General features: G+C 35.2%; 1 protein-coding gene across 2 annotated transcripts in view; it reads left to right on the top strand.

The window, feature by feature from the left end:
• The window catches only part of LOC136037684 (uncharacterized), a 79,747-nt gene that overhangs the window by 33,084 nt on the left and 24,841 nt on the right, over positions 1-21,822 (top strand). For both annotated transcript variants that reach the window (XM_065720435.1, XM_065720436.1), the window contains exons 2-3: positions 2,130-3,940; positions 20,151-20,361. In XM_065720435.1, the coding sequence (XP_065576507.1) occupies positions 2,130-3,940; positions 20,151-20,361 (2,022 nt within the window). The remainder of the gene's footprint in view (positions 1-2,129; positions 3,941-20,150; positions 20,362-21,822) is intronic.

Here is a 21,822-nt window from a genome sequence, read left to right as displayed (position 1 = left end):
GAGTAGAGGGGCTATGAACACCACAATTGGAGTCATCTATCACTTGCCACCGATACTCAAGCTTCAATATTGCATAATAGAGTTTTAAGGGATGAACAGGCACTAGAAAACTTAGTAAGTGAAGCTAGTCGTTTTTGATCGCAGGGAAGATTTATATTTATAGATACAAGGTGACCATATTGCATTGCCATAATATTATCAGAGAAATGAGATCAGACAAGTGACAAAGAAGTAGCTTAATCGTTTAATATCACATCCAAGGCCCCCAGAGCGTCGGCCTTTCGTTTTGCGGGCATTGGGGGTAAACGCAATATTGGTGGCTGCTTCTTCGTAGAGGGTTGGCATAGATGGCAGGAAGTAAATGTTCTTGCAAAAACAAAATGTATCATTCAATTCTTGGTTTAATAATCCATATTAATCTTTCGTGCCATTGATATTAAAAGAGCAGATTGAGAGGGACAATTCTACGGTCATTTCCAAATCACACGTTTGCTTAGGACATCACGCTGAATGCGATATTTTAGGCTATATGATGTGTGACTACCCTCACAATTAGCGCATTTTGGATTAAAAACACACTACCCTCTGGACTAGCTCATTTCGGCAGAGTTTCCACTTACTTTTCATTTTTTTAATTTGACACCAGCTAATACCGAAAACTACATATACTGCTCAAAACCTAAACAGATTTTTCTAATGTGTATATTTCATGGTTTTGTAAATTTTCACTAAACCGATTCAGACAACCAAATTTAATTTTCGCCGTCCTCAGCACACTTTCCCCTCCTACCCCATACTTCTAATTGGTGCCCCCTAATCCTTTTTTTTGTAAGACAAAGCAGAGGGTCGTAAAGACAGATCGCCGCTAACTACACGCGCGTTTAGGGCCACCAGCTGGACTTGATCTGAAGATTACGCTTGATTTGTTAGAGGAGTCTTACATGCATGTTATTCATCGTTTGTTAATAGATACGAAAATATAATCACTAGAGCTTACAAAACCACAAATACTCCTAAATCGTAATTGGCACTCACAGTTTTGCACCACTGTGTCACTCACTGTGTGACACGGTAGGTGTCAAACGATAAACTTATGTCCCTGCTTTGGCTCCTTTACCTTGCTAAGGAAACATTAAGTAAATAAATTAAGGAATAATTTAGATAGGGTTAGACACGAACATAGAAATTTATTTATTCAGTTGGGTGTGGTGGAAGGAAGCTAAAATTGTGGGAGAATGCATAAAACGCGGTGGAGGGAGAATGCATTTTAAAAATGTATAAAACTTGCAAATCATTTTAAAATATCGAAAATATGGCAACAATTTAAGAAACTTGATATTTCTGGCCCATGGAGGAATAGAGCAGGGCCTCAAAGATTCTTACAATAACCATGCCTTTGATGCCCTTGTCAATCTTCGGCTATAAGTCATTATTTCTGATCAGAAAAATAAGTTGTAATGCTGTCCAAAATAAAAGAGATAAAACATTTATGCTTAAAAAACAAAACGCCTTTATTTCTGGCCTACCTTGTATTATATTTAAAAATTTTGGGAGACGTAGTGCAAAGATTTCGGAAATAAGATTGCTAGGATTTACTTAACACAGGCATGTCAATCAAGGAGAGCGATTACCCCCTAAATTTTTTGCCCTCCTTTGATTTTGAAAAATATATTTTATATATTTTCATTGAAAAAAATTGACAAACAACTATATTATACCACTAGATTTTGAAAAATAGGTTTTGAACCCCCCCCCCCCCCTACCTTTTCGTAAATTAATGTCATAAGCTGTCTAAAAAGTGTCCTTGTATTTCCCACACACGTGCCCTCTAAACACTCATTTTAGTTCATTTCATAGTTGTTTGCTGTGCTTGGGTTTATTTTCCTTACAACTGAAAAACTGACATAAAAACAAAACTCTTTTCGTTTTTAAAACAAAGATTTAATTTTGAAAAGGGCAATTTTAATAGAAATAACGCATGTATAGAATTGGACTGTCAAAAATGCTTCTGAATGTTTAGGAAATAGTTACGACGGCATATCTTACAAATTGTATTTGTAATTTGTATTTAAAAATTGTTATTTTAAACTAGTGTTGATTGACTAATAACTGAATAAATTGTATTTCAGAAATGATGGAGTCGCTGAAAACTCGAAGGGTGACAATAGCTTCAAACCCTGAAAAAACAACCCGTGTGAAAATGATAGTACAAAACGGAGAAGAAAACTGTGACACGGAAACCAATAATTGGCTGCAAACATTAAAATCAAAATTCCAGTGGCTGCATATTAAGAAAAAAAGATCTTTATCATGTTCTAATGTTGATAGGCGAATGCGTAAGTCGCCATCTACACCAGGGAAAATTGATGGGGATTTATCAGTTCAAACTAGGAAATGTGTAAGGGACAAGCGCTCTAGGCATGCCAAATCCATGTTTTTTGTAGATACGAAAACAGAAGCCTCGAGCGATGAAGAAGATGGTGGCTTTAAAATATTTAGGCCAAGTAACTCTGAGCATTGCATAGCTGAGAACACAGATGAATTAGGAACTTTTTCTCGTGGTGATAGTGGCAGGTATGACTCTGATGAAATATTTAATGACAAAAAAAGGGACAAAATTGTAGCTTTTAATGACAGGGACAGTGTCATCTCTTCCTCAAGTGGTGTATCTGAATTGTCAAGCGAACAGGAAGGACGACGACGGGTGTCAACAACAGACTCAGGTTACGGGGCTGATCTCAATACAACTGGGTGCTCCTATAAGGGGCCAGGTGTTGATAAATTCCATTCTTTGCGATTTCCTGTTCAACACGGTATTTGTCGTGCGCCATCTGTTTGTGAAAAAGCATTACCCCCTGTTGAGAGATCACAGAAGTTTTATAGCCTGAAAAGAAGTACCTCCACCCCTTCAAAGGATGCATTGGGTCAACAATCAAAAGAAATTGTGTCCAACATTGAGGAAGAGGTTCCCCTATGTGTAATAAAATCTGAAATGAAAGGTATACTTGTAAGAAGAACAAGTTCTCAGTGTCGGACATTAGAGAGTGCGAGATTGAAGCCGTCCAAGTCAGTAACGTCGCTGAAATACTCCATGTATGGGACGTTGAGCAACAGGCCGAAAACGTTATCAAGATTGTCAGAAGTTTCTAAATCAGGCTGTGATTTAAAATCGATTAGAGATACTTCTCAAAAGCTAGATAGCGTTGATGCTAAAAGCGAGGACCGTGGACTACATGAGGCGGCCTACGAGACACTAAAAGTCAAAAATCAATTACAAGCCGCCTCAAGGGATGAAACTGATTTTAACATTACTAGACCAACTAATTTAATACCAAACCCATCATACAACACGTTAGAGAAGCGATGTCAACAGGATCTCTCGTGGCTTTCAACACTTAAGAAAGGGGGACGCTGTGAAATTCCCCCTACCCCGGAATTTGCTATTGACGCTTTGACCCCATGTACACCAACAGTGCGTGATGAAAGATCTGTCCCAGAGCCGTATATTCGAGCCTCAGTGGGTTTTCAACAACTTCCTGCTAGGCCCCTTCCCCCAATCCCTGGTGAGTTTAAGACAAAAGGTTCTCAGGATAACTTCAGACCATTGCATTTTCAATCAGATCAAGTGAAAAACAAAGATAGCCACCTGCGCAACGGACAAAATCAATGTTTGGGTGCCTCTGATGGTAATTCCAATAAACACAACCCAATCTTACCCACTAATGACATATATGATGTGCTGTCACGGTATGGCCATCAATATACCCATGATTGTAACAAACAAGGTAATGAAGAATTTGAGGTCAAGAACGGTGAACGAGAAAATTGTAGTTTGCATGAGAAATTTACCCCTGTTGCAGCAACACAAGAATCGGCTTCTAGTAAACATTTCTGCACATCCCGACCAAAGAAACAGAATCTGACTCAAGAGGAATTGAAGGTATTTAGATTTGTAATTACTATTTTCTAATTTGATAAAATGCTGTTTTTCATATATATATATATATATATATATATATATATATATATATATATATATATATATATATATATATATATATATATATATACAGGAGTTTGATAGGCTCAACCAGGTCAACCTTAATTTCTGCCGCTCAAAAAAAATGGCAGTTTTGAATTTTTTAACTTTAGGCTTGATTTTTAAATGAAAATCCAACTATTGCTTATTTCTGTTGTATTACAAATAATAATTTATTATTCCACATTGCTTTTTTATTGCATTTTTTCCCGTTATTGTGTATTTTCCATTTTTATAGAACAGGTGATGCTAAAAAAATGTTGTGAAGGCTTTCACTGCGCTTTTATTGCTTTTTTTATTATTTTTAAATCCAGTAAGTGGTGCCGAGTCAGGCAAATGAAGGGGGGGGGGTGTTTTTTTACTTTTTAAAATGAAGGTACAAAATAGAATAAAAAACAAGTAAAACAATAGGGAATGTATCCAAGACAGTGAAATTTGTATAAAATAAGACAATGAAACTAAATAAATAAGAATTAATAAAATGGGATCTTTAAAAGTAAAATTAAAAATTAAGACAGTCTCAGAATCATTACTTCAGCGAAGTCCAACCAGGACTGAAGATTTGACTGTTCTACACAAAATTTTTTAAGTGCTAAAAAAATAATAAAAATAATAAAAAAAAACAAAGCCAGCTATGAAACTGAACAGATATCTGTTGAAAAATCTACAAGATTTAAGAAGAAGAAAAAAAAACTCTAAACGTTTTGCAATCAACATTATATTGTTTGGTTTTTTAAACCTTGCAAATATTGCTTTTCAATTGCTTTTCAATTTGGATTACCAAGGACATAAAAATAAACAACATTTTCACAATCTTAAGACTGTTCATCCCTGAAAATCAAGATTTGTTAGTCTGTTATTTTGGTAGTTTCAAATTTATGAGATTCTTGGTGCTGTTTGTTAGAAAACAAACATTAAAAAACGCAAAAAAAAATTGTTTATATATATTCTTTTTACTTTTTATGAGTCAGTCAATAATTTTAGGGAATTAAACAAGTCTGTGTCAATTTTTTTTTTGGAGGAAGGTTGTTTTTTGGCGGGGGACTCACAATTTTTTTTTATAAGGTATCAAAAATTCGTTTTTATGTATTTTTGTTACGTTTTTACGAGTCAGAGTTTTTTTTTTGGGGGGGGTGTTCAACCCCTGAACTTCCTACCTCTTAGATACAGTCTTGCCTCCTTCCTTCCCCATCTTACTTTCTTCCATTCTCAGTGAGAGATGAATTTTGAATATGAGAATACAAAGGCTAAAACGCAAAATTTACATCTTAATAGCCTAGAATTTCACTCATATATCTGCGAGGCAGCCTTTATTTGAAAAAGCCCTTGTTATTAAGTGAAAATCTAAAATTCTTTAATTATAGTATTGTTTGTGGAATTAAAGACCTTAGGTTGAAATCAAAGGCCAATTAAAAACCACTGATATGCAGCGTCTTTATTAACATATGGGGTATCTGTTTTTTAATTATATATAATCTTATGGTCCAGCATTTTTAATTCAAATCACCGTAAAGTAAACAGTTTATAGTTATTGTTATTGCATTTTAATAATGTGCCTTGTTATGAATTCTTTAGGGGGTATAATACACAAATAGAACTTCTAAACCACTACTGAAATTTGTGCCGCTCACCAGGATTTTGATTTCAAATTTTGTCACTGGCTTGTTATTTTTAGTATTGTTTGTTGTAATAACAAACAAACACAAAGTAAAAACAATAGAGAATTTTTTCCAAGAGAGTGGAATTCAGTTCAGTGGATATTTCGGCCCTATGTCCAAGGGCTGTCTTCAGCACAACACCAATATATATATATATATATATATATATATATATATATATATATATATATATATATATATATATATATATATATATATATATATATATATATATATAAACTTACACTAAAATGGATTAAAACTAATAATGTATATTAAAATTTTTTTAAACAGCCCTAGCATCCTTACTTCAACGAAGTTCAACCTGGACTGAGATATCCACTGAACTGAATTCCACAGTCTTGGAAAAAAAAAATTCCCTATTGTTTCTACTTTGTGTTTGTTTGGTATGGAAAGGCAGTGTGGTCTTCGTCGCTATTTTTGTTATATTAAGTTTTCAGAATCTTGTTTTTGGGTAATTACTAGTGTAATTAAATAGCAAGAGTTTAGTAAGAAAGTATTTGAATGATGTATGCCCTACCTAATGATCTTCTAATATGTTTCTCTGACGCTCAATCCCAATCAAATATACCAAAGTAAGATAAAAATATAATATATGTGACACAAATTTGGGCTATATATTTGCACATTAAGGCCTTAAAAGGTATGCCAAAAGACACATTTCTCAGATTCAAACTCGGGTTACAAACTTTTATCTTAACCATTTTCTACTTCCGCTGTTAAAATTTTTTTTCCAATCAGACTAACTAACCGCATTTCAAAATTTATCTCAACGCATTAACCAAGCCTTGTTTATTGCTGTGTCAATTACTTAAAGCCCTTCACTTAACATCACAATTTATTTTCAAATGTCAAAGGAGATAATTGTGTGCGTGACGTCCGACATTTAACCTTTATTTTTAAATGCACTTCTCAGTCGTTTTAGTAAATCAAGCTTGTCAGTTTATTAATAATCTCTTATATTTCCTTATATGCATGAAATAGTCAGCCGGGAAGGATGATTTTGTCCAATACGGGAACCTGTCCTAGACTATCAAACAGTTTGTGGTAACAAACTGTAAAAACAGAGTTTTATGCATTTTTAAAGTATTTTCCGTACACCTCCCCCCAGAAGAAAATCCTGAATTTTTTTTCTTTCCAGAAGAACAACTATTTTCTTTGACATTTGAAAATAAAATAATTTTTAATTTTGTTAACGATGTTAATTGAAGGGCTTTAAGGAAGTCCAATACTGGACCTGTCCTAGACTATCAAATCAAACATTTCGTGGTAACAAACTGTAAAAACAAATTTTTAAGCATTTTTAAAGTATTTTCCGTACACCTCCCCCAGAAGAAAATCCTGAAATTTTTTCTTTCCAGAAGAATAATTATCTTCTTTGACATTTGAAAATAAGATGATTGTTAATATGTTTTAATGATGTTAATTGAAGGGCTTTAAGAAAGTCCAATACTGGAACCTGTCCTAGACTATCAAATCAAACAGTTCGTGGTAACAAACTGTAAAAACAAATTGTTATGCATTTTTTAAGTATTTTCCGTACACCTCCCCCCCAGAAGAAAATCCAGGAATTTTTTTCTTTCCAGAAAAACAATTATCTTCTTTGACATTTGAAAATAACATAATTGTTAATTTTGTTAATGATGTTAATTGAAGGGCTTTAAGAAAGTCCAATACTGGACCTGTCCTAGACTATCAAATCAAACAGTTCATGGTAACCAACTGTAAAACGAATTTTTGTGTATTTTTAAAGTATTTTCCATACACCTCCCCCCAGAAGAATATCCTGGAATTTTTTTTTTTATTTCCAGAAGAACAATTATTTTCTTTGACATTTGAAAATAAAATAATTGTTAATTTTGTTAATGATGTTAATTGAAGGGCTTTAAGGAAGTCCAATACTGGACCTGTCCTAGACTATCAAATCAAACAGTTCGTGGTAACAAACTGTAAAAACAAATTTTTAAGCATTTTTAAAGTATTTTCCGTACACCTCCCCCCCAGAAGAAAATCCTGAATTTTTTTTCTTTCCAGGAGAATAATTTTTCTTCTTTGACTTTTGAACATAAAATAATTGTTAATTATGTTAATGATGTTAATTGAAGGACTTTAAGAAAGTCCAATACTGGAACCTGTCCTAGACTATCAAACAGTTCGTGGTAACAAACCGCAAAAACAAATTTGTATGCATTTTTAAAATATTTTCCGTTCACCTCCCCCCAGAAGAAAATCCTGGATTTTTTTTTCTTTCCAGAAGAATAATTATCTTCTTTGACATTTGAACATAAAATAATTGTTAATTATGTTAATGATGTTAATTGAAGGACTTTAAGAAAGTCCAATACTGGAACCTGTCCTAAACTATCAAACAGTTCGCGGTGACAAACTGTAAAAACAAATTTTTATGCATTTTTAAAGTATTTTTCATACACTTCCCCCCCAGAAGAAAATCTTGGAATTTTTTTTTTCTTTCCAGAAGAACAATTATCTTCTTTGACATTTGAAAATAAAATAATTGTTAATTATGTTAATGATGTTAATTGAAGGACTTTAAGAAAGTCCAATACTGGAACCTGTCCTAGAATATCAAATCTAGCAGACATAGGTTGCTCGATTTGCGTTTAAGCCATTATACTACTAATGGAGGGCACAGGTCACGGCATTAGCCTCCCTCCCATCAAAGACTGTTTCATTTTACTAGACTATTGTATCAAAAGACAGGTCAGGTGTACACAATAGTATATAGCAAACACTGCCTTGTGTTTTGTTGCATGAATGAACACATTGAGCTTGTTTAAACACAATGTTTTGCTTCCGTTTTTCTTTTCTTCTCCTGTAGCATTCTTCTTTTTTTCATCTTTGTATGTATTTGTTAATTTTCTTAAGTCAATTTTTGTTTTTGTTTTTTTTTGCTTTTCGACCTGGTGGTAAAGGCTTCTGGATGTGAAGCCGAAATGTTCCAACTTTAACTATGATTTTTACTATGGAGTTTTTTAGTTATTTTTCGTACAATATTCACTTTCTTATTAAATGTTCTACCCATTTTTCAATATTTTCATTTCATTTAATTTAAAATGGAAAGACAATGAGATCCAAGAAATTTTGTATAGATTTTTTATATATATTATTCATATTTGATATAGATTGATATAGATTATATACATTTTTTTATATTTTATATTTATATTATTTATATTTGATATACATTGATATAGATTATTTTATATAGAATATAGGTTTTTATATAGATTATTTAAGTAGATTTTTTATATGGATTGCATATAGATTTTTATATAGATTTGTTTTGAATCAATATTTTAAGTAATGTAGAACCAATGGATAATTCAAGCCAATAATGCATAACTCTATCAAGATAGTATCGCCTATAATCTCCCATTTCAACAGGACGTATCGTCAGGAATTACAATAGACCTTAGAATACTAAAATGCACTAAATCAAACTATTTTTAACGATCTCTTTGCATTTTCCCTTTGTGATCAGATTACACCTTGCACATATAGACCATAGAAGAGACGAACAATACTCTCAACATAGCTAATTTTCCGAGGGGGCACCCACTTTCCACCACAAATTTCCAATGGGGGCGCTGCATAGTTTCACTACGCTGGGCACAGTCTCTGCCAAGTTTGGTAGGTGCCACCTGGTATCTGTAATTTCTTAAACTGGGCACCCCTCGCAATTTTTTACCTTCTGCCAGTGAGAAATCTTAATCGTGTACGTTTTCTATGCGTAGTTTTACCCCTTGTTGGAGTCAATTAATAGGCATGCAAGCAAGGGCGTCATTTGGGGGGGGGCAGTTGTCCCCCAATAATTGAAAGAAAAGTTATAATATGGCCCATGCCACTTAACTATCTGGATATGAACCCCTCTTGCCCTCCCCCCGAATAAAAACGCTTGAGTTCAGTTGTGGACTGAACTCAATTCAGTCAATAGTTATGTGTGGCTGACCGTGAGTCCCTGGACAAACCAACGGAAAACTTTAAAAACTCCTTAGAAAAAACTGGTATTTTAAGGCATTACTTTAAATTCATTTTAGCTCTTTGAATGCAAGTTTTGAGAAGGGACTAAGGAATGAATGATAAAACCGAGCAGTTTAAGTAAGATTTAAAAAAAGACACTTACTGCATTATATCGCCCAAATCTAAAAATATGAAGCTCCAGCCTCAATGAGAGGACATCGCCACTGTGGCAAATCTGTGGCAACTCCTTCTGGATACCCTAAATGTTTTTGAAGGCACAAAGTGTGCTAAGATCTAAAGGCTGAGAGGTTCTTAAAATGAATAAAGTAGGGAGAATTTACTCCCTAAACTCTATTGGTTTTGAGCGACAAGTTTGAACTAAGTGCGTAAAATGGGTAGAAAGGGGGTAACAAATCCCCTCTTGTTAAGGAAAAGGTTGTTTTTGACGGATAACTTTAGTTTTAAAAATTTGAACCACTGTTATATTGTCTAAAGCAAGTACACCTAAATGAGCTCATCCATTCTCGATCTATTTATTATGCACAAGTTAAAGTTTAGCGTGAAAAGCAGGGGCTAAGGGTGACAGTAGCCTTTGCCATATTTAGGGTAGTTTTTGGTTGATTTAAGTTGCACCGTCGATCGTTACTGTTATGTACAAAAAAAAATGTGGTTTGGGTTTGATAGCTTATTATAACGACTTTGACTGGTTGGCAAGTTTAGAAAACAATAGTTTTCTTTTGTTATTGAACGAAACATATTATCCAACAATGCTCTTAAGTTTTTTTTTAAATTGGATTGTTAAACCATTTTCTCACCATCTGTTGCTCCGTTATGTTTGGTACTTAAGGAGTTAAGAATAAAAGATAGATTTCTTCATATTTCTTAAACGACTGGATACAGAAAGCATTGAAACAAAATAGTGAAAATCCAATGGCTAATATTGAATTCTCTTTTTTCCGCATGAAAAAAATTGTTTATTCATTTCCACTCTATTGTTGAGAAATGATATCTTCATTTGATGCGTATAAAACAGTGTCATCGATCTTACCAAGGGGTTACACACTTTCAAGTTTCAACTACCTGGTATACGTTTAGAAGTGTCACTTCTATCGCACGTAGTGCATTTACACCACGCCACACATGGCAAACTTTATGCGGAACATGGCACATTTAAAGCCCCACAGGGTACAATTCACGCCACATGTGACACTCTTTTGCCATGTGTGACGTGCGCCAGTTAATGTACCTTGTTTGTGGAAGCGGGTGACCCCTTAAATTTTTTGGATATAGTAAAATAATACTATTTGCTTATATATTACAAAAAATTTATTAATATTGGGTTATATAGTGAATCGTAGGTAAAAACGTATCCAAGATTTTTTCGAGGGGGTATGAAAACTTTCAAAAACGCGTCAAAAATTCATTTATATTCATTTTGTTATATTTTTACCAGTCACACAAACACTTCATGAGAGGGTTTCAAACCCCTTACCCCCGGCCTGGGTACGACCTTCATCATAGGTGTCCTGGAATGTTCTTAATCGGCTTCAAACATAGCATCAGATATAGAAATGGGAAATCCAATAATAAAAAGTTTCTTTTTCATTACGACAGATTCAATATATATGATTATATGTATTACATATGAATGTGTATATATGTACGTATTTATAAATCGTTACAAAATATGGCAACTGGGGGTTTGAGGAGCGGTTAGCACCCCTGATATTCGTTTAAGTTCTGTTCGTTTAAGATTTATTGCCACTTTACTTTCATTTAAGAATACTTTTTTTTTAATTTAACTGACCATGAAAAGCGAGTAACTTCACATTAATCAAGTTTAGTACAGAGTTTGAGTCACCACTTTGAGCCATTTTATCATCTATGTTGTTTTGACCAAAACCCAGTGAAGCTGAAACTGAGTCATCAGTAGCGGTACCTGTGATTTTTCCAAATACAGTAACTGTATCCCTTGCCAAACTTTTATTTACTGCAAAAATCGAGTTACTTCAGAGTAAACAAATTGGTACTTGTGTATTATATTGAACACACTTGAGAAGTGAAATTAAATTAGTCCTAATGAAATATTAAATAAAAAAACAAGTTTTTTAACTAAAAGTAAGGAGCGGCATTAAAACTTAAAACGATCAGAAATTACTCCGTATATGAAAGGGGCTGTTCCCTCCTCAACAACCCACTCTTTACTTTGAAGTTTGACTCTTTCTCTCAACTCTACTTTTTAAAACAGTGAAAAACTTTGGATTTTGGGTCTCCGAACATGAGTAATTAAAATGAGATTTTCATATTAATTTTTTTTTTGGCTAAATGGCTTTCTCATAGTTTTAATTGGACGATTTTGAGAAAACAAGGAGCGGGGGAGGAGGCCTAGTTGCCCTCCAATTTTTTGGTTACTTAAAAAGGCAACTAGAACTTTTAATTTTGTACGAACATTTTTATTAGTAAAAAAATATACGTAACTTACGAATCAACTTACGTAACGAACCTCACTCTTTAAACTAGGCTTAAATTTTGTCCCGATTCCTTAAGAATGACCCCTGAATCATAAAGGCCGTGGAATAAATACTTGAAGTTACTGAAAATACTTTAGTGTAAAGAGCGAGGCATTAGGAGGAGGTGAACCTCTCATGTGTGTAATAATTTCTGTTCGTTTTAAGTTTTAATGCTGCTCCTTACTTTTAGTTGAAAAAATGTTTTCATATGTATTTTTTAATTGCTGTTTTTAATAATGCTAGAAAATCCTGGGCCCCTTCATGGAAATTCTCTTCCCCAATAACAAATACCTCCATGGAAAGATCTTCAAACGTAACCCCCTCCCCTCAACCCCTCCACCAACCAAAAAGCTCCCCTTAAAACTTCTGTATACTTCCAAATAACCATTACTATATGTAAACACTGGTCAAATTTTGTAACTTGCAGCCCCTCCCACGGGGACTGTGGGAGAGTAAGTCGTCCCCAAAGATATAGTTATTAGGTTTTCGACTATGCTGAATTTGGGAAGAAATGAGCGTGGGAGGGGGTGTAGGTGCCCTCCAAATTTCTTAGTCATTAAAAAGGACACTAGATTTTTTTTATTTCCGCTAGAATGAGCCCTCTCGCGTCATTCTAGGACCTGGGAAAAAGCAGAAAAAAAACAAATAAACGCGCATCCGTGAAAAAAAATCCTCCGTGAAAAAATTGTCTCAAATTCTAGAGGAGGGGCGATATTTTTCTCTAAACAGAATACCAAAACGCCATTTTTAAGTGAAACTACAACAAAAAGGTAATCTTCAGATCTAGCAGGGGTCAAAAATTCTTAAAGGAGAAAAATGCCGACCTTGCCACACCTCTCACAATTGAACTGCCCCCCCCCCCCTCCCGTTTGGGAGTGAACAGTTGAAAAATCTTGATCCAGCCATGTTTGAGGCAAAAAAAGTCAGTCTCATTAGTTCACATCCTGCTTTGAGATTTCTACCATTGCTGTTTGTTTTCCCATTAAAATTCCTGGGGAAAATATATAACTAGGAAAAGCCAAAAACCCTATGGGCCTTATCATGTAGAATTTTGAGATGGGACATCTTTTGTTTTGTGGATAGAATCATTTATGTTCGACTAATAGGCTATCAGTACTTTTGTGTTACCAATGACAAGCTTACAGTATAGTTTAACCAATGACAGGATGGGGGAATGGGAATTTCCCAATGAATGAGTGTGATGTTAAGAAATTCCAACAATTTAAATGTGTGTATAAGCTTAGTTGGAATAAATGGAATGACTGGAGTTGTTATATCCATTGTTTTTCTATGGGGGGGCATTGTTTCCGGGGTCTCTCTGCTGACAGCCAAGCCTACATAGAGGTTTCACTTAAAGTTGCCGCCTGGACATTTTCCGGCAGGGGAAATTAAGTGATATTACGAGTTTGGTTTTAATAAGAAATAGATGGGAGCATCTTATACTTTATCCTTTTTATCCACTTTGTATTGTCTTCTAGTTTTCCTGGGGGACATCCTACCCCTCTGGTCTATTAGTGATGGTGCCTATGGTATGATAGAGCAATTTTAAGTAAGAATATCTCCTAATCGAGGTAAAGTCTTCTCATCACAACAGCTGGTAGGCTACATTCTTCTTTTCATTTTTGTTCTGCGATTAACTCTTTCAAAAATGTCAACTTCTTTATTGTTAAATACCTGAATAATTCATTTCATCAATTCGATTGACATCCATTTTATATCTATGCCTTCCTTTCAACTGGAGAAAGACAGAAATCAGCATGGGTTATGATCATTTATTTTTAGCCCCATTGTTAAGTTCCAATGGAGCGTAGCAGGATTCGGGGTATAATTGTATCTTACAAGGGTCTTTATAGACTCCGAACTGATGTCTGAACAATACAACTTTTTAATCTTTAAATATGGGTAGTAAATGTTGCTACGTCCGAAACTAAAATTCGTATCATCATATGGCATTTATGATGCATTTTTAGAAGTCTGAGTCTGTAAGATGCAGGTACTTTTTTATATCTTTATAGCCGGATACCTGTATTATTGCAAACCTTTTTAATGTTCATCAAGTGTAGGGGTTATAAAATAGTATCATCAGCAACTATAGGGGGGATATGGTTAGTAGATCCCATATTTGTTGAGATATTGGCATGTTGGAACAATTAAGATAGATACAAAAAGGCTTTAATCTTAGGGGTTGCGAGGGATGGCCATATCCAAAAAGGGGAGGTACTGGGTCTGAACCTCCCCCTCCCAAAATTTTGTCCGACTCATATGAATGTAAAAAAATGTATATAAACAAATTTTTGAGTTTTTTTTTGTAAAATACCCACAGCAACCCCCCCCCCCCGAACACAAATTCTGGATACGCCCTTATTCTTTATGTTTTTTTCCTGAGGTGGAGGAGCAAAATCATGAAAAGTCGTTCAGCTTTGATTGCTCATGTTCATTAATATATACAAAATGTACTATGCGTGTGGCCCACAAGCAAATAGTTAATGGTTACGCCAAGATTGATAAGCCAAATCATTATTTGGTACTTGTCTGTTAAACGAAACACACTCAAGAAATATTCTCTGTAAGACAAAATTGGTTTGTGAAATGGTTAATCCTACTGAAATATATCAAAACATGATGAAAATATACCACAATATAATGAAAATATAATACTTTATTTAAAAAATTATGGGAACTACGACAAAGAATTATGGGAAGCAGGCCTCTCAGAACTCATATTAAACACCTAACCTAAAAAAATTAACAACTAAGTATTTAACTAAAATATACCTACATCTTAGTTTTTCACTGAGCTAAAGCTAATTGTCAATACAGACAATAAACCGGCACTTCACAGATTCAACAGATCTTACAGAGCGTAATTCTTGAGTGTGTTTCGTTTAACAGACAAGAACCGATTATTTTGTACATATTTAATTTATTCTATCAAAATTATGCGTAATAACTAAATTAGAGAAATAAATTTCATTTATTTCATAATAAGTCCATAATAAGTGCACATTCATAAATAGAATCTACCAATTGCTAATAAATCTACCCTAGCCTCAAGGTTAGTTGCCTTAGCGGCAGCCATTTGCCATTGCCATTAGCCGAAGCCATTTGCAGTATTTGCCAGTAACTGTAGCAGCAGTCTAATCAACATCTTTAAACAATTAGTATTTTTTAAGATACTTCCTGAGTTTGTCAAAGTTGTAATGAGTGATTGGAAGGCATTGATTCCCCCCCCCAGAAAGTCAGTAGAAGCTCGTGCAGTTCTTCAAGATTAATATGTAATAAAAATCAAGTAAAAAGCATAGAGTATTAATTCCAAAACCTCACCTTTTTGACAATCAGCTATTTTCCAAGTAATCTTCAATCAACTGAAACTTCAAAAATAGCCGCAAAATCTGTTCGTCAAAAACGCGGACAAACGAATTGTTTGACTATTTAGTAGGCGTTGGTGAAATGCCCATGAAAATAAAAAATGAAGTTACAACTTGAAACAAAATTACAAGAAGGGGGCTACTATCTCCTAAGTCTTTTTTTGCGCTAATTAAACTGTGCCTTAAAAATCAGATATTTTAAACATATATTCTGTCTTTGAGGACGAATGATTTCATTCCAGTGTACTTTCTTTAGTTTATAATTAAATTAAAGAGAAACAATTTTTTTCAACTGTTTTGATCACTATTGGGGCGAGTCACACCTTACTTACAGCTCGTTACCACGAATTGTTTGACAAAACTGGAAGCGACAAAACCACCAGTTGTTTCAGAATTTCTTGACGAATTATGTTTTGCATCATGTTCACGCCCGATTTTGGTGTTATTTTTTCTCCATTAAGTTATGCTAATTACATTTTTCTAGTAAATTTCAAACTAAATCTCGGTAAATTCTACACTAAATTACGGAAACTAATAATTAGGGTAATTTCTGTTTAAGTTGTATGTTGCTCTATATTTTCCTATAGAACTAGCTTGGATCGAAAATGTATTTAAAGATGATACTTAAACAGTCTTACTTCATTTGAATCATAGTATATGAGATGACGGTCGGTGGCGTCAGTGGCCGTCGGTGACGGTCGGTGGTCGGTGACGGTCGGTGAGATACAAGTACTGAAACTGAAACATTTTTCGTACCAATCCAGAAGTAAACTTCTATCATAGTAGCAGAGTTGTTATTCCCAAAATACTATAGCGATTGATTGATTGAATAGTAATCATGATATTTGCAAGGTATTGATGTTCTTATATGTCATTTATATGATCGATGTGATATGATCGCAGTCTCTTATTTGTTTCGGTGGAACTCCAATAAGTTGACATGGATATTGTAATCCTGTGTTGCTATCATTCCTTGTATGACGGATTACTTGCCACATTTGTTTCTGACGGATTTTGTAGGTGTTATACCATAATATACATCACGCAGTGTGTGTGTTCTCAGTAGCGTACACTCACAAAACGAAGGAAATAAAAAGTGTTTAGCTAAAATTATGTCATACCTTGGGCTTCCAATGTGCTATTTGATACAAAAATAAGAGTTATGGCGTCCCTATTTTGTGTTAGTAATTTGTTTATGTGCGTAATTGAGGCAACCGATTAAACATAAACAGTTTATGAAGCCGTCAAAACGCAGGGATAAACTAGTGAAAATGAAGTAAATTGAGAAATTAATATTAATATTAGAATATAAATTAATATTAGAATTAACATTATTAATTAAATTGAGAAATAATGTTATTCATTAATGTCTGCTGCAAAAGAAAACTTGAGCGTTATGGCTTTTTCTCGAGCCTCATAAAAGTATTTTTGTGTTGTCTTGTGATATTGTCATGCGTAGTTTGTCAGCTGATATTATCGCCCGTGTTTATTGCAGCAGTCGATATGGGACACCGTAGAGGTTATGTATGAGGTTGGGACACCGTAGAGGGTTATGTAGAGGTTATGTGTGTCGTAGAGGTTATTTAGCTTTTTATAAACTCTGTTGAAGTTTTAAGGTGTGTGGATTCAGTTTTAATGCTTCAAAAGCCCTTGCGAACGTGAAGCGTGTCCTAAGAGACTGCTATTTTTCCATCGAGGGCGTTTTCAGTTTTTAAGGGCCTAGTTGGAATTTAAAGCATATTGAATTTTTGAAAAAAAGACCACTGGGAATATTTCCCTTTAAGCATGAAACTTGTAGGAAGAAAACGCTGCTCCGTCAAGGGCAGTATCGTGTCTCCTAACTTTCCTTCAGGTCGGCGTCGTGCCTGTGGTGGACTCGAAATTAAGTAAATAGTTGCCTCTTTATGTCTTTGTTTCCACTTCCTGTTAAAAAGTCCCTGTTTAGATCTTATTCGTTACTCTGTCGCTGTTGCCACTTATCTTTTCAAACAATCTGCAAATCCGCGGTGACTTTTGGCATCTTCTCTTTTTGTCGGAAGATGCATTAAGAATTTGGTAGATCTCCCAAAAAAATCGGTAGAAGTGGAAACAGTTTCCTTTTTTTCTACCTTTATGCTTCAAGTTTTTATTGTAACATAGTCAATAATCCCTTTGCTTGTGCCAAGTTACTGCCCCGAAAAATCTTGTAATCCCCCCTCCAAAAATCTTGGATACGACCTGGACATAACAATTTGTCTTCTAAAGGTTACTAAGAAAATAATTTTCCCGAATCCCTTTTCATTCATACTGTATCGTCACCCCTCATGAAAGCTCGAGCAGACTGAAGTATGGGCTGTCGGCATTGCTGGGAAAAACTTTTACGACTATTGTTACTTTTACTGAGTAAAAGTTTGTTTTTTATTGCGACTGTCTTCCGACATCACAGTAATTTATTTAACGAAATTAATTTCCCAAAAATTGCTCTTCGGTTTGACCAGAACAAACATTAAACTTCTATCAACTGACTAACGCTGAAAAGGAAAACAATAGAAATGCTTCATCAATGGAGAAAATAAAAACAAACGAGAGATTGTTTAGAGAAAAGAGAAAATTCATGTTAGGACAGCTTATAGCTAGTGAAATGAAATTATCCTCGTTAGAATTTTCTCTTTTGTTCAACGAAATTTCGGTTGCTGTTGTCCGTCATGTATAGCCAGTTATATCCAGGGGCACAAATTTAAAAACGGGGAGAGGGGGGCAATTCCCTTCTAGATTTCGAAACAAAGCTGTTTTGGTATCTTCATTGAAAAATCAAAAACGAAACAATTGATACTCAAAATTTTGAATAAGCCCTTTTTTTAATTTATCTTCATTAAAGGAAGTTTAAGCAAAGTCCTTGCCCTTTTCATCTACATTTTCGTAAATAGTGCCCCTGGTCTTTTTTTAATTGCTCATTTGGTTAGGTTATGCTTTCATTGTGAGTGCTGGTAGGGTAGGTTATGCCTTTTGTTGTTGTTTTTTTGTGTGTGTAGGTAATATGAAACGGATTTTTTCCTCTTCGTCTGTCCTGCTTGCAGTAAAAAAAAATTTATTTTTGACCCGCTACAAAAAATCAAAGCGGAGTACCAATAAAAGAAACAAAACAAACACTACACAAAACAGAAAGAACAAGAAACTAAAGCAAACGAGTAAGGCCACTGCGGGTGGGCAGATACTTATAAGTAGACTGGGGTATTTTGCCAACAAGCTCCGTGAGTTTCGACCCGATATCCGGGGAACTGTAAACAGATATGAGGTTCCCATTTCTATACCATGGAGGCAGATACAATAGAAAACGGGAAAACCGGAAATAATAAGAACGAATTGAACTGATATCTTTTTTATGAAAAATAGGGTAAATACCAGAAAGAAACAAAACCGAATTATCTGTAAAAATCGAATATAATTTAGCAAGAGACTTTCTATTGTATCTACCTCGGTTAGCAACAATTTTAGAGTAACTTAATTGGATTTTCTTCTTGCAATCAGCAACGGCGAGAGTCCGTAAGGATTTTAGTGTTTTACTAACATTAATTCCCAGCCACCGAAATGAAGAAACCGACGGGATAGAAAAAGATCCACAGATTAGAGGAGTAGTGATATTACTATTAAATGAAAGATATTCACACTTTTAAAGATTAAGAGAAAGTCCAATCGCATGAAGTTTAGATGCTACTGTTGAAACAGACAAAGAAAGCCCTTTTTTAGTCCTACTGATCAAAAGAATATCATCCGCATAGGCAAGATAATACATATTTACAGAATTAAGGATGCAAGTAGGTGGGATAGAGGAAAGGACAGATGATATACAAAGTTTGAAAATAGAGGGGGAGAGGACAGCACCTTGCCGGACCCCACGTCGTACTGGAATTTTACTTTCTGAAACCCTTATATCCATTTTAATCCGCAAAAAGGAATTTGAATACCAATATCTAAGAAGAAAAATTACCGATATGTTGATACCGTGACTAAAAAGGGAAAAGATAGCTTGGGAATGCGTAATGATGTCAAAGGCTTTGGAGGGATCCAAAGCACATAAATGTAACTCGAATCCGTAATGCATATGTCACATTCTATTAAATGAATATCTGACAGTATGTATTTCTTCTAACCTTTAAATGATAAATGTTGAATGGATATTCTTAAGAATAAAGTGCATAAAAATCTTCTTTTTTTTTCGCAGCGTTTTTCTAGTTTTTAGGGAAGAAATATCGATTGCATAATTTGTGATCCATTGGGGTCCCTTCTTGCGTAATTTATGGCCCAAACGGGCGCCTCTAGAGCAAAATATTGGGAAGAGGGTGCAATGTGACAAGGGTGCCAATAAGCAAAATCTTGGGGGGAGGGCAATGCGACATTGATTTCAATAATGGACCGAATTGACAAATTTATAAGAGTGAAAAACAGAAAAAAAAACGAGGAATGAGTTTGAGAAAAAAAAACCTGGGGAGCGTTGTCCTCCTCAGCCCCCTTCGGAACAGCCAGTGGTGGCCCATTGGGTGTTGTGTTAAACGGCAATCATTGCGTCTGCAAAAACTGATTTATCCTATTGCAGGAAAAGATACCATCTTTCTGTACTGTATCGAGGCAAGCCCGTGGAACGAGTTACTACATAACTACTGCATCTTTCGAGAAGGGTCCAGGGAAGAAAAGCCTGGGTTTTAGTGTCGTTGGAGGCCGAGATTCTCCTAAAGGAAATATGGGAATTTTTGTCAAGACGGTCTTCCCAGCTGGACAAGCTAGCGAAGATGATAAACTTAGAGAAGGTAAGTCATGTCATTGAATGTTTAATTTCTCAGTTTTAATTTAGAGATAGGCCTTCTTAGCTACGTTTTGTGTATTTTCACTGTTATACGGGTAAAAAAGATTATCTGACATTTTGATACTTCGGAGGCAGTAACCAAAAACATATTTTCTGAGCTGTTCTCACACGGAGGGTCGACAGAGTCTCGTATGTCAGAAGGGTTGAAGTTTGATTTAGCATCCGTTTCCACACTCCTCCCCCATCTGAACGATTCCTGCTGCCTCCTACTCTGTATAAACTGAATAAATATAACACGTAGTAATACCTAGTTCTTTTTTTCTTTTTTGCTAGAAATATGAGGTATTATCAAAAAGGCACTTATTTGCAAAACTTACTCCTTTGGTTTGTGGATCCGATGAAACGAGCTTTGATCAGAAGAGTTGCAGCACAAAATCGATATAAAATGTATCCCTATTTATGTTGTTCTCGTTAATTACCTCATGCGTGGTCCTAGCCGAGTGGTTAGGAGGCTAGAGTTGAAATTCTGAGGACAGGGGTTCGAGTAATGGTATAGCTGGTTATTTCGTTTGGAACAGGGGCCAATGGTGCGACTCCGTAAGCTCGGCCAGAGTCCACCTAGCTCTAACTGAGTACTTGGAGAAATCAGGGGGAGGAACACGGGAAGTGTAAGATGATTTGTCCCCAACCAAGCATTGCACTCCCTACTGAAAGTGTAGAATCAGGAGATCGGCACCTGCGCTACGTAGGTTGTTGGTCAGCGAAAAAGTTTAAAGAAAGTGTAATTATCTTGGAAGTGAAAATGTAAGATACGACCTTTAGGAATAACAGTGACGATCTTGTATTACGTTGGTCGTGGTTTAAAATAAATTTTTGAATAGTCCTGGAAACTTATAATCACCCCGTTTTTCCTAGCTTTAATGAATTAAAAAAAAAATCTGGTAGCAAGAAAACGATTCTTTTTTTAGATTTTAGCAGACTTTGTAATAAAAATGTATTTTTCATATTTACTGTAATAAAAATCTAACGCTTGTGCTTAGCTTTGAGTCCTATCTGTTCTCAAAGTTGGTTTTGGAACCTATTCTTTCACCGGTCAACTGGAGTCCTATACGAGTTCCCATTCATCAAAGTAGGTAAACAAAGGATTTTTTGGCTGGCTTCAGGACAGTGGCAACCCGTTCCTCTTTGTTCCTAGCATCAACAATATCTACCACCAACAATACGCCCTCGTGGCGTCCAACAACACCAGTAATTTAACCAAGGGGAGGGAGAAGGGTTATTATGGCGAGTTATTTCCATATATCGATTGCCACCGCCCAGTGTACATCTGAGGAGTCTTCTACCCCTTAATCTAAACTTACTACCCCCAGAGACTGGGCCCCTCCTTGATCTATACTCCTTATCTCGGAGGTACTCTGCACATCTGCAGAACATTCCCCTATCTGCCGCCTTGGGATGTGCCAAG

The sequence above is a fragment of the Artemia franciscana genome, chromosome 17 (assembly GCF_032884065.1).
Source record: "Artemia franciscana chromosome 17, ASM3288406v1, whole genome shotgun sequence".
NCBI lineage: Eukaryota > Metazoa > Arthropoda > Branchiopoda > Anostraca > Artemiidae > Artemia > Artemia franciscana.
Note: the sequence above shows the minus strand (reverse complement) of the source record. Positions and strands in the feature narration are given on the sequence as shown.